The sequence below is a fragment of the Pelmatolapia mariae genome, linkage group LG12 (genome assembly GCF_036321145.2).
Source record: "Pelmatolapia mariae isolate MD_Pm_ZW linkage group LG12, Pm_UMD_F_2, whole genome shotgun sequence".
Taxonomy (NCBI): Eukaryota; Metazoa; Chordata; class Actinopteri; order Cichliformes; family Cichlidae; genus Pelmatolapia; species Pelmatolapia mariae.
The window spans coordinates 31,280,196-31,297,480 of record NC_086237.1 but is presented as its reverse complement, the minus strand read 5'-3'; the positions used below and the strand labels follow the sequence as shown (position 1 = coordinate 31,297,480).

Below are 17,285 nucleotides of genomic sequence, written 5' to 3'. Positions count from 1 at the left end.
TTTTGCAAATGCAGAATGTCTTTTTAAAACCAAGGAAAAAAAAACATTTCCAAAATCTCATGCAGGCTTCATCCCACTCTTTCTCTCATTGTGTATTTTTTTTTTCCAAAGATTTTCTCAAATAGAATTAAGAAAGAAATGCTTTCCAGTTCATATATTATAATAATAATAGCTTTATTTGTATAGCTTTAAAAAATAACCCCCAAAAACTGTGCCTTACAGTTTGGATAAAACTTTACATTAAACATAAGTTCACCTACCCCAGCCGACAGACACACAGTCAAACATACGTTCTTACATTCAGTCATACATACACACATACAGACACACACACACTCTACAGCCAGAATTAAGGGGTTAAAGATTACAGAAAAGCTGAGCTATAAAATGAGTTTTCAGCAGCTGTTTAAAACAAACTGCTGATTCAGGCTGACGCAGGCTATTACAAAGTTTTGGTACGACAACTTCAAAAGTGTTGACCCCTCTAGCTTAGAAGAATGGAGAGGTTGTCTGCTGGAATAAATTCTCAGGATGTCTGCTATCTGTGCAGGAGCTTGGCCATGTGGATTTATGTTATTAATACAATTTTAAAATTAATTCTAATTTCAGCTGGAAGCCAATAAAGACAAGTAAGAGTAGAAGTGATGTGACCACTGGCTTGTTTTTGTTAGCAGCCTAACAACAGAGAAGAGTCAGTGTCGGTAAATGAGTTGGGAGAACATTAAAGCATGTACTTTTTTTGTGATGTTTCTTGGTCTAAAGAAACAACAACCGGATGAGTTTGGAGATGCTGGTTAAAAATAATACCAAGATTCTTAGATGCTGATTCGATATTGCTGGTGAGGAGGCCATGATACTAACTGACCACTTAAGAGAAGCTGAACACAAGAACCTCGGCTTTGTCACAGCTGAAGACACCCAGTCTTTAGTGACAGTAAAGCTGAGGTAGGAGAGGCTGCTGAGATTGTTAGCCTTGACAGTAAAGTATAGCTGTGTGTCATCAGCATAGCAATGATAGGAGATGCCTTTGAAGATGTTAAATAGATGGCCTAATGGTAACACATAAATTAAAAGCAGAAATGATCCAAGGATTGAAACTTGAAGGACTTCATATGAATCCTTGTATTCCCAGCAGCAGAAAACATCCTGCTTTAACCGAACACTTTCATACGTGTGAGGAAAAAAAACGAGTTATGGACTCATAATAACAGTCATTTATTATTTCAGTGATTGCTATCAGTCTTCTGCTATTCGAGTTCCTACAACACGGATTACGTGCAGTACATCATTTTCTTGGTCAATCTGATATCAGTTTGAGTCTGTTATCTGTCCTTTGCTTTTTTATGTAATGAATACTTGAGTCAGAGGCAATCTGAAACACATTGTTTCAGTGACACATTATGAAACCACAAAGCTTCAGAAATGGCAGAGGAGGAAATTGAATCAGATCAAAAAGGAAGACTTTTAATGATCCAGAGATTGTGTGATATAAACAGTTTTGAAGGTTTTGTTATTTTGAATGCAAGCCAAGTTTTAAACATTTTTCTAATAAAGTTTAAATGAAGAACAGCACAACATATGGTAGCGTAGAGTAACTCTGATGCCAGGCGGCTTCACTGCAATTCATACAAAAAACATAGAAAAGAATCAAAGATTAAATAGTACAGTATCTATCTCAGTCAGTCATATGAAATTACAAAAGCATTGTTTGCATATATGAAATTTAGAGTACTCATGTATCAGCACTTGCATCATGTTTTGTGTTATATATTAGGCGATATAAGAGTGGTGGTGTGTTCTACTTCCAAGGTCCAACTGGGTCTGAGTGAGGTACATTTTGTCATCATAGGTTAAACACAGCACTTCATGCAGAAGTTTGTGAGACTTGTCCACACAGATGCTGAACTACAGTTTACAAGTATCCATGCGCACTTGTTGTCCTCACAGAACTGTGTCTACAATCAAAAGCAATCATAATCCCAGCCTGTGGAGAAGATTTTTGTGTCTAATGTGGAAAAAGGTGGAGGCGAATGTTTTCTATGTAAGACAGGATATAGTAAAAGAGCAGTTCCCAGGCAAAAAAAAAAGGCAGAAACAACAAATTTTATTTTTTTTAGATATCACAATGCGTAACTTCCTTAGAAATAGCTGCCATGAACCTGGAAATTAATCAGTGCAGTCAGTCGAAACATTGGAGCGTAATTCAAGATTAATCTCTGTATATTTGCTTGGTTCTTACTGGATATTATTGGTGCAGTGACGCAAGACAGGGAGTTTATTCATGAAGTTAACTGCATGCTTGAATAGGCTGGGCTGAAATGGGTCCCAGCCAATAGCTGTCCAAGTCTGATAGGGAAAAATGTTAGGCTTTGGAAGTGGATGCAAGATAAAGACTAATATGTACCCAGGTGTTTTTGCGTTGTGCAGGGGAAAAAATGAAAGCAGAAATGAGAGTTTCGTATGAGGAAAGGGAAGGATGTTCCAGAGCTCTCAAATGCAGAATTGAAGGCATTTGCTCAGACACTGAACCTGACTTTAACGCACTTAACCGAAACCAAAAAAGACTAGATTTATGTCACCAAACATGGAAAAAGAAATGAAAAACTGCAAATCAATTAATTCAACTGGAAGCAAAATGGCAATAGCACTTAGTACAGAGTTAAATCTTTCAGTGTTTGCTGAAACTTTTTTCACAAGTGTTTTTGAGATTGTTGATTAAATAGTGATTAAAATTTTAGCATTTTGTCATAGCTTAATTCTAATATCCCCTTTTACTAGTGACAGTTTATAAAGAGATGGCATTAATAATGAGCAGAATTGAGTTTACCTTATTGGTGCCACCCTCCACAGCACTCCCAATTTCTCATGAAACCCCCTTGGGAAGATCAATTGCCCTTCTCTGATTTATCATTTTCTTTTGTCATCAGATCAATTTCAGGAACATTTTAGCAAAAGATGATTTCTTGTGGTTAAAATTATAATGAATTATATTGCTATAATACATTGTACAGTTCTTCTAATTAGTTTTTCTCACTTAGGTTGGATCATGTCAATGTGGTTGCTGCCCGAGAAGTTCCTCAAGGAATGCAGAAAATGGTGGCCACCAATGATCTGCCGTTGCTGGCCATGGAGTACTGTCAGGGTGGAGATCTGAGAAAGGTAAAAGCCGGTTATATTTGCGTGTGTATATGCATATACAATCATGTGTAAAAGGAAGTACAGCCTCTTTCAGACCTAAGGTTTTACACGTCAGGATATAATCTGAGTCATCTGGTCCTTAGCGGGTCTTAAAGTTCAGATGAACAACAACACATCTCACACAGTACTGTGCAAAAGCCTGAGCCACCAGTGTTATGTACAGACATACACTGAAATGCAGTAAAAAAGGCAAAAAAAAAAAAAAAAGTTTTTACAACTCTAACAAGCCTGAAAGTCATTATTTGGTATGACTACATTTATGCTTCAACATATGTGTTTATGCAATACCTGCTAGTAATAAGTGCATGCATTTCGAATGGCAAAGTTTCCTATGTGTAGACATAACACAGGCTGACATTGAATGGATTATAGGTCACTGTTAAGATGTCAGGTACAAGTGCTGGACTGATAACGCATCAAAAAGTTACCAGTGTCCATAGTGAAACTCTGAAAGACTACGAAAGCCAAGAGGACTGCTGCTCAGGAACACATCTAAAAATATTTTAAAAGTCTGATTCCTTGGAAGCAAAATTTCAAGGAACGAGGGTGGGCTCAAGACTATTGCACATTACTGAATTACATCCTGTCATTATTTAGTAGAAATGTAGAAGCTGTATGTGTAAAGAGAATGTAACAAGAATGGTGATCGTTTTAGCTTGTTTTGCTACTATGGGACCCGAGCACCTTGCAGTCACTAAGTTTACAAGGAAGCCCTCTGTATACCAGATAATTCAACAATCAAATGGGAAGCCATCTTTCTGACAACTTTCTGACAGAAATGATCCAAAGCATAGCAGCAAATCTAAAACAGAGTGGCTATAAAAGAAAAGAATCAAGGTTTGCAAATGGCCCAGTCAAAGTTCAGATCTCAACCTGATTGAAGTGGTGCAACTTTCAGAGAGCTGTGTTTATCAAATGTTTGAAAACCTCAATGTACTAAAGCAAAATCTTTAAGGAAAGCAGGGCAGATTTCCTCCACAACAATCTAAGAGACCAATAAAGTCATACAGAAAACAGTGATTTCAATCATGGGGTGTACTTAGTTTTCCACACACTGGTTCTTCAGTTTAGTGTTTGGTAAATAAATAAAGACTTAGTATAATATGTTATGTGTTGTTCATCTCAGGTTGTATTTACATTTTTTTTTTTGATAAAACCTTGGAACTCAAATGGGTTGTACTTTCTGTTTGATATTACTTATGACTTGATGTGATGTGGTTTAGGTCACTGGATTTGAGCCCGTAAACCTACATTTTAATAAAATTAAATAACTGTGAATGGTTATCTTCAGTTGGTAATATTTTTTATCATTCTTAATATGAGGAAATATATGCTTGTCTTTTAAAATCATTTGAGTCACATGTATGTATCAAGTTTAGAAATAATGCTAGTAGCACAAATTTAAAATGGCAAATGTAACAATTACTGTACATGTATGTTTTGTTTTGTTTTTTATTTCTGTTTTAAGTCCGATTTATTTGGACCAACAGTTACTCAGCTGTTTGCTCTTCATTCTGTGGGATAAATCTGGTGCAGTTTTTAATTTGAAAACAACTGAGTGTTCACCCCGAGGCCAGCAGAAGAGGAAAATGCCAACCATTGCAAACCACAGTGTCATAAAAATTTCAAAGCATCCCAGATGGTCGAAAACTAAGCAGATGGAGCGCAAAACTGCACCATCCTCTTTTGTCAGGCTTGACACAAGTTACCAGCAGCAAAGTGCTGTAAAATGTTTTGTTTAAAAGAAATAAATAAATCTGCTTTTACTACCAAAATTGTGATTTGTACGTTTGCAAAAGGGCCTGAGAGCCTTTTGAAAAAGATTGGTGCTTATATGTCTGATCCCTTATAAAGATAATGTACTTAATGGACGGAAAGTAGGTTTTTATAGAACGATAAAGAAGAAAACATTCATAAAAAGGACAGAGTAATGAAATCTTGCCTGTGTAAACTTGTGTTACTTTCTGCTCCCTGGTTCATGTCACTGAGGTGTCGAGTTTCTGTTTTTGTGCTCTCTGCAGTATCTGAACATTTTGGAAAACTGCTGTGGAATGAGGGAGGGGTCCATTTTGATTCTGTTACGGGATATTTGTAAGTATTTGGTTTCACCGCCATCTCCATCATGACTACACTAACCTTTTAAATTGTCAGTGTGAAAGACTGATAGATTAGCTGGGAGTGTGATCTGTTCTCTGTAGTAGGGAGGAAATGGTGCTGGTGAGTATCGTGATGTCATCGCTGACTGTAAACCGCCATCCTCTTAGTCACCGTGGCCAGAGATCATACTCATAGCAGGGCTTACGTCAACAATCAGACCCCCATGCTCTCTGGTTTAAACATTATACATGAACACTAACATCAACATGCACACTGTGTTTGTCTCTGTATAAACGACTTTGAGGTAAGAAACAAATAATATCGATTAAAGATATCTCGATATCTCATATTTCACTCAAACACGTGCGTATAAGTGGACACAGACATGCAGAAACTCCTTTTCCTGTGACCACTTTGTGGACATTTCCTGATAATGAGTGATCCACTTTAAACTGTTTCATGAGCGAAAGCAGTGACCCAGTCATGTATATCCACACCCACAAAGTCAAACTCACTCACACGCGCTAACATTTAGATGCCCAAAACTTATATGTTCCGCTTCAGTCACCTCTCTTTGTTGACACACCCGCAGGTTAATCACCCTTTGACGCACAATTAAAAGTGATATTAGAGTTTCAGCTGCGCTCTCTGTTAGGCTTTAATCTTTTACAGCTGATGTTAAAGACTTGATCAGGTGTTTCAAGACTACCTAATTAAATTGTTTATTAAACTATTTTATTGGTTTATTAAAAAGAATGTTTTTATTGATCTTTGGTGGTTTAACTTCTCACTTTGCTGTAGTAAAGTATGAGTGTGTCCCAGTGTGTGTCACACATTTCAGATCAAACCACAGCATGTTCCACACATGCACTGCAGCCGTGAAGGTTATGATATTAGCAGATCTTATTGTCTGGCATGTTCTGAAGTTTATATATGAAACCCAGACTCTATATAATAGAGACAGCCGAGCCTCCATTATGCCACCCATTGGTTTCAAGGCTACAGATTTTTAAGCTTAGCATTTTAGGTGGCTGCCATGTGGTTTTTGGTGCCAAATTAGAGGTTAATTAATTATTAGAATTTGACTAACCAAATCTTCTTGGACAGGCTATACATCTGAGAATACAATTTTAATTGTTCAATAACTCCAATGAAAATCTCCCAAAAAGGCACCAGCTCTCAGTTACCCACAAAGAGTAAGACCAAGGGGAGCAACTGAAAGAAGATAAAGTCGCTTTTGGAACCAACCTCACCAAACGTTACTCCTCGCCTCACTTTTCAGTCCTGGAGGTTGTTGCGTAGTGAAGAAAACTGCATATCAGCAGGACGTGTGTAGGAATGAAATTCACTAGAACTTTTCCACTAAAGAGGAAAGTAGCTTTTAGGAAGTTTGCATTACGTAAAAATAATGTGGCTCAAACCCAGTCCCAAGGGGTCACAAGCTAGTGTACTCCCAGTGCCGGTCCCAAGCCCAGATAAATGGGAGGACCCTGTCAGGAAGTGGTAGAATCTGTACGAGGTCATATAAGGAGATTCATTCGCTGTGGAAACCCCTCAGGAAATAAATGTACTTTGGGCTGCTCCCTTATGTACACAGTTTGGACCTCAGCACCTGAGAAACACAGTTTTGTGATTGGAATTATCTGTTATCACTTTTCATAAGCACAAGTATGAATATACACTTTTAATGTGTTTAATATAATAATGTTAATTGATGTAATACCAACTAAAAGTTTCAGTTTTCATTATAGTTCTGTCTTCCATACAGCACTGTACTCTTACATATAAAAGTGAACCATGAGCCTCTGATAAACTTACTAACATTCCTCTATATCTTCACGTGCTGTGCTTTTTTCCATCAGTTGTAATGCATGCAACTCCAGTTTTACATTCTTACTTAATTGTGACTTTTGTTGCTTTTTGTCCCTCAGCTTCAGCTTTAACCTACCTCCATAAGAAGAGGATCATTCACAGGGATCTGAAACCAGAAAACATTGTGCTGCAACAGGGAGAGAAGAGAGTGAGTTAAAGACCCAGTGAAGCCCTTTGGTGGGATAAATACACCCAAACCACATTAAAGAGGCTTTTTGCCTCTATGTGGTTTGTATTGAATTAGTACAAAACACTTGCCTCTGTTATGTGCACATTTATCCTTGTACTGAATATTTAATGTGGAAAAGTCCATTTTTAAACTTGAACTTGGAGTTACAAGGAACCTTTGGGATCGCCTTACTGCTTAGCTTCCTCTACGGGCCTCTCTTTTATTTTGTCCATTATGTAATAAATCATTGCTTGTTATCCTCCTCCGCCTCTGCAAAAGGGTACAGGAAAGTCAAGAATGTTATATAACCGAGGGCAGACATATTAAAGATGTTATAGATCCATGTTTATGCAAAGCCTATTGTTTATAGAATCCAAGCCAAATTTAAGTTGGCTCGGATTCTGTTAAGTTTATAGATTCGCATGAACACTTGTTTTCCTCATGCATGGTAGAGAAACTGTAAAACCGGAATACAGGCTTGGTTTATGGCTTGGAAGTTATTAAGGTACAAGTTGTTGATTTTTCTCACTCATGTAGTCGCTCAGCATTTAAAGGAAAATTTCAGCATTTTGGGAAATATGTTTATATTCTTTCTGTCAGAGAGTTAGATGAGGAGTTTAATGCTGCACTCATATCTTTGCATTAAATATGACGCCAGCTGGCTCATAATACTAGAAATGAGGGGAAACAGGAAGCCTAGCTCTGTTGGATACTAAGAAAATCACCACTAATGATCATGTTATACATTGTTGATCCCAAAAGATATACAGTATCAACATTAATTTGCAGTTCTGTGAAGGTTGCATGACTATTTCTTGGATTTTAGCACTTATCAGACAGCTGCATATGAATGTGGTAATGATGCAAAAAAAAAAAGCTTAATAAATTTCATTAAACTATTCCTTGAGTGGAGCTATTATGCTTTTCCCTTTTGTTTGGTATATATGTACTGTTACATTGGTGGACGCTGGTGTTAAACATGGCCAAATGAAATTATGAAGTCACTGTCTGTAAAAGTAATCCCTGTGATCTGAACACTCCATTTTGCTCTGTAAGACATGAAAGAGAGGGTATACCTTTATTAAGGACCATGTCAGGCCCACCCACCTACATCCTGTTTAAACCTTCTGTTTTTAAGGAGGCAGCGAATGAACAGAAAGTTTGCCTTAAATGTTTCAAACAGTGGATGATCTGTTTAAGATAAAGAAGTGTTATTTTGAACTGTGAATCATACAAAGGAACTCTACAAGAGTTCAAGAATAAAACGTATGTAGCCGTCTGTCTGTAATTTTAAGAACAAATGATTCTAACTAATAACACTTTTCTTCTTTCCTCTCACTCCTAATCTCAGTTGATCCACAAGATTATAGATCTTGGCTATGCTAAAGAGTTGGACCAGAGCAGTCTTTGCACATCATTTGTGGGAACCCTGCAGTACTTAGTAAGTACTAACAGCTAAAACTGTTACAGCACCCTCCTCATCACATTTAGCTGAACCTTAATGCTTTTTCTTTCACTTCTTTCAGGCTCCAGAGCTCATAGAAAGGCAGAGGTACACGGTCACTGTGGACTACTGGAGCTTTGGGACTTTGGTGTTTGAGTGTATCGCAGGATTTCGGCCTTTCCTGCCAACGTGGCAACCTGTTCCCTGGTATTACCACATTTGAAATGCTCCTATATCTGAAGTTGTCATTTGTTCTATATTTGCATCAGTTAAAATAAGAAAGCGTCCAGAAAATGTTCACCATTTCAGCTTAATATATATAATATGACCAATTAATCTCAAATCAAAAGAAAAAGAACTTGGAAACAATGGAAGGAAATTTTAAAACAACAAACCTGCAGAACCAGGCTTTCACTCCTTTTTAGTTTTTATTTCGGCAGTCTGGGTCCATACTTGAGCTTAATAACTTAAACAATGTTGTTATCTAGGGTTAAGCAATGATAAGCTTTGTTGCAGATAAATATTATTTTTCCGTAACAGGATTTTAACACAGTGAATATAAAAATAAGTAACAATTGTCAAAGAATTGCAGGATGTCACTTGTGCCAATACCAGTGCGGCTTGTTTCTCACTCTCTCACGATGAATGAATAACACGAAACTCTAGGGACAATAGACAGAGGAAAAATACTCTTCCCATTACTGGAAAACCTAAGTGTTAGTGTCCAGTTGCAACCAAAGTGAAGATAAAATAGAAAAAGTACTACATTTTTAAGAGAATAAAATATTAAACTAAATTGTATACAACTGATTTTTATGTTTTTAGGCACAACAAACTCAGGCAGAAGCTGGACAATATTATTATTGTCTACGAGGACCTCACTGGGGACGTCCGCTTTTCCGAACACATCCCTCAGCCCAACAACCTGAACAGGTATGTTCATACAGGACAGACACATGAAAGTGCTGGATTTAAACTCATGTATCTCAGTCTAATGCAATAACTGTTTGGCAGTCTGTTATTAGAGAAGATGGAGAGGTGGCTGAAGCTGATGTTAAAGTGGTCTCCTCAGGAGAGAGGCAAAGACCCCAGTGCTACCCCCAGCGACTGCTTCTCCCAGCTGGAGCTCTTATTGCAAATCAAGGTTAACAGAGAAATTAATTGATTTATTTGACTGATTTATACAACAGTGTCCCTGCATTAAATAAATAACCTCAGGGACTCATAATAGTGCTATAATTAAAGGAAACTTCTGCTCAAATTTTACAGGATGTGAATCTTTAAAAAAAATAATACTAATAATAATAAATTATTTATTTATGTAACATTCACTTGTTTAGTCTTATGCTTTTGGATCTCCTCTGTTCCCTCAGCTGGTTCATGTCTTGAACATGTCGTCTGCAAAGATCCTCACTTATTCAGTATCCGATGATGAGACAGTGGCCAACCTGCAGCTAAGAATAGAAAAGGACAGCAACATCCCTGCAGCCAATCAGGAGCTGCTGCTTGAGGCGGGGTTGGCCTTGGAGCCTCATGCGTTGGCCACACAGTGCGCCGTAGATTACACAGTAATTTCTAACAAAACAAAAACACACTCCTTTCACAGAATATTCTACATGTGACTGTGATAATGTATTGATTTGTTGCTTTTGTTAATGTTTGTCTTTAGGAGATAGATGGAAGAAGAACAGACTTTCCTCTGGTTTTCCTCTTTGATCGTTCCTCTTGTGTTTATGAACCTCAGTTTGCTCCTCGAACTCTCCCTGAAAATATCCGCTTTGTCCGTAAGTCCAAAGATGAAACCTATTTTATCTTATGATATGATTATGATTGTGTCATTTCTGTTGCTTTCACTTTGTTTAAATGTTACAAACACTCATATGTGAGTCTATCCTTCTGTCTCTCTTTTTTCCTAGAAACCGATCCTAACTACGTTCTGGCTTACAGCCCTCTAAGGAGGACTTGTGGCCAAGCGTGGCACACCATCCGCTCTCTCAAGGAAGACTGGCAAAGACTGCAGCAGGGGCAGAAAGCTGCCATGTAAGATGTACACCAGCCCACATGCAAACCTCGTAAACATGCTTCTATTTATTAAAAACAAACATCTTATCCTTTTTCTTTCAGCATGAGCCTGCTGAGACACAACTCTTCACTGTCCAAACAGAAGAATGAGATGGTGTCCATGTACCAGAGACTCATTGCCAAACTGGATTTTTTTACCACCAGCCTTCACATAGACATGGATAAATACCAGGAGCAGACAGCCACAGGGATCGGTACTGTTACAACATTATGTTGGTAGATAGTAGCAACTTTACACTGCCACTACCAGGACTGCATTAATCTATCCTTAAAGATGCAGCTTCTTTTTTAACTCTCTTTATGAGCAGTCAGATTTAAGATAAGGAATGTATTATAATTACTAGCAGAAATGCTATAACTGGTATTGGTCAATAGAACATTGACATTATATTTTTATTTATTTACAATTATTTATAATTGATACTTTGAGACAGCTAATAAGTATAAGTATCTGATAATGTGAATTTATAGTAAGAATAGACCGTGGATTCATACATTGTCGGATATATCATCCTTACATGTTCTTTCACTTAAGCTATTCAGGATAAGCATATTCCAGCTGTCATGGGACAAAAAGAGGAGTACACCCAGTCTTCTGCAGGCTTGCAGACTGTGCCATTGCACTGATAGAAACAACCACGGTGGTGCACCACCATGCTCTGTTAGGTTAAAGTGACTAGACGTTAGTGCTGTTTGACTGATTAGCACCTCTTCGGAGGGGGGGTTTCCCAAAAACCCGAAATTGTCCACTTATACTTGTGACAAGTTTTTACAATCCACATAAAGGTTTTGTTATCCAGTTAATTTCTGTTGAATACAGGTAGTGGAAATAAGCTTCATACATACAGGGCGTGCCCTTAGGGAGCTCGGTCATTCAAGAGGGGCTTAGAGTAAAGCTAATACTCCTCCACATCGAAAGGAGGTTGGGGGTGAGGTGTTTCAGGCGTGTCTGGGAGAAGTCCTGGGACACAGCTGGATTGGAAACAACTCAATGTCCCCAGGTAGTGATACCCGGTTTAGCGGCAGAAAATGAATGGAAAGATAAAATTGACCAGTCAGCAACTAATGAGAGCATAAACAGTTCTTAGTTTCAATTAAAACCAACATCCAGAAGTTTAGTTTCAGTTATTTGACTTTAACAGGAATTAAATTAATATTTTGGACAGCAGTGGTTAATTGTTGTAACACAGCAGAATTTTTTTACTTGTGATTTCAGGGTTTTGTTGGGAACACGATGATCATATTGGAATGTTGTGGGGGATGTGTCCCCTTCAGTGTGCGTATCCATTGCATGTATTGAAGCTGGAGCTTGGTGGTGTCTATAAATGTCTCGCTGTCTCCAAAGCGATATTATCAGTGAGATATTATGCAGACATGTTACACTTGTAATGAAAGCTGAGTTTAAGGATCGGTATACTCCGACCCATGAGTACTCTATACTTAAGTAATCATGCAATAATGTAGTACAGAGTATTCAGGGCTGGGAATTTCAGTATTCTGGCAGGCGTCACAGCGGGTGTGAGATAGTCTGCAGTTATTTATGGCTTAATTTGGTTGTCTGTGGCTTTTACCTCAGGGGGAAACATTTATCCAAACTTGTCTGTCTAGAACAATGCAGTTTGCCACTAACTAATGACTAATGTCTTACATTTTTTTAGCATCAGACAAACTGCTGGGTGTGTGGAGAGAGATGGAGCAAACTGCTGTCAGCTGTGGTCAGGTAGATTTGATTTTTTCTCTCTGTGCATGTGTGCATAAAGAGTATTTATGTGTGTTTCAATAAGACTGAAACGTGTGGCTGTTTCTAGGTTAAGGTGAGTGAGTTGGAGGAGGAGATGATGCAGCTGCAGCCAGACATAGTGGATGTGCAGCGGCAGCCATGGAGGAGTGGAGAGGCCTTGGATACACTGTAAGTCTGAAACAAGCTTTACTGTAAAAAATGCATAAAAATAACAAAAGTGACTTCTCTGTGATCTTGGATCCTGCTCTCCTCCCCTCTTTGTTCCTCAGTGAAGGAAAAGCCATGGAGCTGTTCCGAAAACTCAGAGAGAAGCCCAGAGGTTTGGACTATTCATGCTTCAGTTCACTTTTTATTTAACAGCGGTCACAGCATCTCCTTGTGAAAATAAACCTCCTTTGACATTGTTTCAGTTTGCTTCCTTTTCCTTCCACAGACCAGAGGTGTGCAGGAGACAGTCAGGAGGTGGTGCGTCTGGTGGTTCAGGCTGTGCAGTTCTATGAGAAGAAGCTCAGAGATTTCTACACACACCTCAGGTAGTCAAACACATTTTTTAAATCATTAAACAATATGCACTGGTGAGCTTTCATTTGGAAACGTTTGCTGTTAAACTCATGATCCATTATTTGGTGTTGAAGAGCAAAGTTGGTATCAGTTTTCAAGGATACTTATCATATATATATATATATATATATATATATATATATATATATGATTTATTATTATTATACTGAGTATTAAGAACAACTTTGCCTCCATGTGGTCCGTGTTATTTACATTAAGGGTACCGTTTGAATACAGTCTGCCCAAAAATATCCATTTTCTTCTGCCTATCCGGGGCCTGGTCACGGGGGCAGCAGCCTAAGCAGAGACGCTGGGAGAACACAAAAGGCATTCCCAAGCCAGCTAAGCAATATAATCTCTCCAGGGTGCTGTGGGTTTGGCCTGGGTTCCCCTCCTTGTGGGACATGCCCAGAACACCTCACCAAGGAGGCATTCTTGTCGGATCCCCGAAACACCACAACTGGCTCCTTCTGATGTGGACGAGTGGCGGCTCTACTCTGAGCCCCTTCCGGATGGCCGAACTCGTCACCCTATCCCTAAGGGAGAGGCCAGGCACTCTTCAGAGAAAGCTCATTTCCGCCCCTTGTATCCACAATCTGGTTCTTTCGGTTACTTTCGAAACCTAGAGCTCACGAGCTCAGGGTAGGGATGTAGATTGACCAGAAAATCGAAAAGGCTTTGGCTTTACGCTTAGCTCTTACTTCACCAAGATGAACCAGTACAGTGTCCACATCACTCCAGCCAAAGCACCAATCTCCCACTCCTATTTTTTCCAAAAATATTACGCATGATTTTACATAATCCCAACCATTGGTGGCTGTCAAACTGGACCCATGCAAAAGTTCAGATGAAATAATGTTTAATGATGAATCAGTTCTGTGAAGCCTTCTGGTGCTATGGCAGTCACTATGTTTCCATGAAGCCCAACACTACTACCAGAATTCTAGCAGAATTAAAATGCTCCACAAACTCAGCTCAATGAGAAAAAATGATCTCAAACTGATCGAAATTTACAGTTTATGAAAACTGGTTTCAAACCTTAAACCTTTTTATAAACCAATCAGAAGAATAGCTGTTTCATGTGAGGAAAAACTGATTACACTCAAGCTGTTTTGCTTGTGCACATAAATGGGGATGTGTGCCAAGCGTGACAGCTTCTCAGTTTAATTTGACTACAAACTCTCGTGTAATTAAAGAATCAACAGGAGCTCAGTAGTGACACCTACTGTGCTGAACAGCTGATACACATAAATATTTGGGGTATTAATCAAGCAAAAAGACAAATACACAACATATTCGTCATTTTCATGCATGCTCTATGTTCCAGTTATATGTGTCAGCACGTTAGCTACACGGGTGCTTCACCTGCTTTGATGTGCAGAAGTACCGGCATTAAAATGTATTTTAAGAGCATAAGCATGAGAGTGTAAGTTGACAGATTTACAACACCTAATTGTGGACATACTGATATTTTTAACAAATAAACTCCAAAATTCTGTTTTTATGTGTTATGCAGTAAGACTGCACTGTGCCGCCAGCGTGTGATGGAGTTACTGCCAAAGGTAGAGGGCGTGGTCCAGAAAATGGCGGAAAGCGAACAAGTGTTGATGAGTCTGCAGGAGAGACGACAGAGGGAGCTGTGGAACCTGCTCAAAGTCGCCTGTGTGAGCAAAAATGACCTGTTCACAAACACAAAGACACTTCCAGATCTGATCATATACACTCACCAGCCGCTTCATTAGGTGCACGTTGCTAAAGCTGATTTAGAATTACATTTTGAGAAACACTGGAGATTTTGGTCCATATTGACATGAAAGCATCACACACAGAGTTGATGCAGATTTGTCAGCTCCTCGTGATCCATTAAGTGTATCTGGAATTCTGAGATTTTATTATGTTCAGTAAATAAATTTGAAATGATGTGAGCTTTGTGATATGATGCATTATCCTGCCTGAAACAACATACTCAGGTAGACTGTGGCATTTAAACGATGCTCTGCTGATGCTGTGCCAAGATAATATCCCCCACACCATTACCCCACCAACAGCACCAGCAAGCCTGACACGTTCAAAGTTCCGTAAATCACCTTTTTTATTCATTCTGATGCTCAGTTTAAACTTCAGTAGGTTGTCTTACACAAGCCTAAATGCAATGAGTTGCTGCCATGTGATTGGCTGCGACTTATTTATGTTAACGTCAATAGTTGTACTTAACAAAGTAAGCAAACAAAATACAATTTGCTTACAGTCTTGAGCCAGTAGTATATGTGTAATTTCTGTCTACCGTGATTATCAAGAGTGTTAAACTTACTTTATCAGCTAACATTGACTAAAGTCCATCGTCTTGTCTTACATAGAGTAAAGTTCGCAGTCCAGTGAGTGGGAGTCCTGATGGATTACGTACCCCGTCGTCAGTACTGACTCCCAGACACAGCTTACAACAACTGTGAGTGCACGCACGCACACACACACACACACACACACACACACACACACACGTGAGCACTGGGATGTGAGGGTAGGCGTCCATTCAGACCCTAAAATTAATGATTGTAATATTGTTGAGGTGGTGTAGGCTTACTTTGAGTTTACGTTTATTTTTACCTTTTATTTTATTTTTTGCCTATACATGATAACTAACCAAAAGAATTTTAAACTAATTATATATTGTGGGATTTTGTTTAAAGACAACTTTTCATAACATCTCAGATAGCACAGACACATAACAGGAATCCTAATAAAGTCGTCAGAGGAATGCATGAATAACTTTGGGTGTGTTTGCAGTGATGAGTCTCTTGTGGAGGAGAGCAGGACATTTGAGAGCCGCCTTCAGAGTTTGCTGCACGACACCATCCAGGAATCTGAGAGCAGTATGGAGGTGTGCAAACAGACGCATAGCAGCTGCATGGAAGTTTTTTGTGATTTTTTTTTTATTTTTTTATTGTTTAACTAAAACAATCGCCTTTTGTTTTTGTCCTAGATGCTGAGGGAGTGGACGTGGCTGCGTGGAGGCCAGGATTTCTCCAGTGACCTCTCATAAACTGAGTTTCCATCTTTGCGGATATGTAGTACTCTGCTGCCTCTGTGTGGATGGGCTGTCAAATTACACGTGGGATGTATGATGACAGTCTGAAGTGGACGTGTAGCAGTTTAAAAAAAAAACAAAAAAAATCAGTGAGATTGCTAACACCTTATTGGCTTTGTGAAAAAGAATAATTAAATCTATGTTCAGGATTAATGTCAGAGAGATTAATTGGAGTGTCATCTTTCAGCTTAAACAGAACATTCTGGCTGTAATTCCAGTAAAGATTAAAATCTTAATCTCCTATTACATATTTGTACATTCCTATAGGCTTATGGTTTATGAAGCACCTTGCACAGTTCTGACCCTATATCTGCATACAACATGATTATTGTAAATAATCTTTTGCTGGATTTGTAAGACGATCTCTTTCTTAGTTTCAGAACTAATTTTCTTTCATCGTGATTGTTGTTCTTTGGAAACCACAGATGTTATTCTTAACAAATGTGTGCCTTGAACTGCGTGTTCATATCTGGAACACTACTTTTTATTGCAGGTTTTATTTGGTTTAAGGATGTGATTTAGAATTGAAAAGAGGTCTGTTTTCACCGTTTGCTCAGTAACTGTATGAATGTGTTTTTAAACCCACTTATGAATGCATGGGGAAATGAGGAATATCTTCAATAAGAGGAACATGTATCAAATACAGCACAGTCCAGTATGCCATGAATAACTGCAAGTGTTTTGTTTATACTGTTGAATTGTTTTGACATGCTGGGTATAATGCAGTATGGCAATATTTTATACATTTTTTTAATCATTACCTTGAAACAATGAAAAAGAAGTCAAATGTGTGAATTTTAGCAAAACTGTGAATTACCACAAAACTAACATTACTCTGGTCTGGTGCTTTGGCCTCATCACAATTGTTTCCACATTTTTCTTCCCGTTTTCATCTTAAGCCCAACAATTAAAGGTAGTACTGTAAAGATCACACAAGGTGATGCTTATTATCAAGTATCTCAGAATTATTTTGTGTACAGACTTTATGCTGTTAAGATTGTAAAAATGTCAAACAAAATTAAATCTTGACTCTGGT

At 38.4% G+C, this 17,285-nt stretch overlaps 1 protein-coding gene across 1 annotated transcript in view; it reads left to right on the top strand.

Moving 5' to 3' along the window:
• The window catches only part of ikbkb (inhibitor of nuclear factor kappa B kinase subunit beta), a 29,166-nt gene extending 11,881 nt beyond the window's left edge, over window positions 1-17,285 (top strand). Inside the window, exons 4-22 of the mRNA XM_063489272.1 lie at window positions 3,039-3,159; window positions 5,220-5,289; window positions 7,227-7,315; window positions 8,688-8,777; window positions 8,863-8,987; window positions 9,606-9,713; window positions 9,795-9,924; window positions 10,154-10,348; window positions 10,450-10,564; window positions 10,697-10,820; window positions 10,905-11,056; window positions 12,521-12,582; window positions 12,671-12,771; window positions 12,873-12,922; window positions 13,037-13,136; window positions 14,681-14,828; window positions 15,522-15,610; window positions 15,949-16,042; window positions 16,145-17,285. Coding sequence (XP_063345342.1) covers window positions 3,039-3,159; window positions 5,220-5,289; window positions 7,227-7,315; window positions 8,688-8,777; window positions 8,863-8,987; window positions 9,606-9,713; window positions 9,795-9,924; window positions 10,154-10,348; window positions 10,450-10,564; window positions 10,697-10,820; window positions 10,905-11,056; window positions 12,521-12,582; window positions 12,671-12,771; window positions 12,873-12,922; window positions 13,037-13,136; window positions 14,681-14,828; window positions 15,522-15,610; window positions 15,949-16,042; window positions 16,145-16,204 — 2,023 coding nt within the window. The 3' untranslated portion in view covers window positions 16,205-17,285. The remainder of the gene's footprint in view (window positions 1-3,038; window positions 3,160-5,219; window positions 5,290-7,226; window positions 7,316-8,687; window positions 8,778-8,862; window positions 8,988-9,605; window positions 9,714-9,794; window positions 9,925-10,153; window positions 10,349-10,449; window positions 10,565-10,696; window positions 10,821-10,904; window positions 11,057-12,520; window positions 12,583-12,670; window positions 12,772-12,872; window positions 12,923-13,036; window positions 13,137-14,680; window positions 14,829-15,521; window positions 15,611-15,948; window positions 16,043-16,144) is intronic.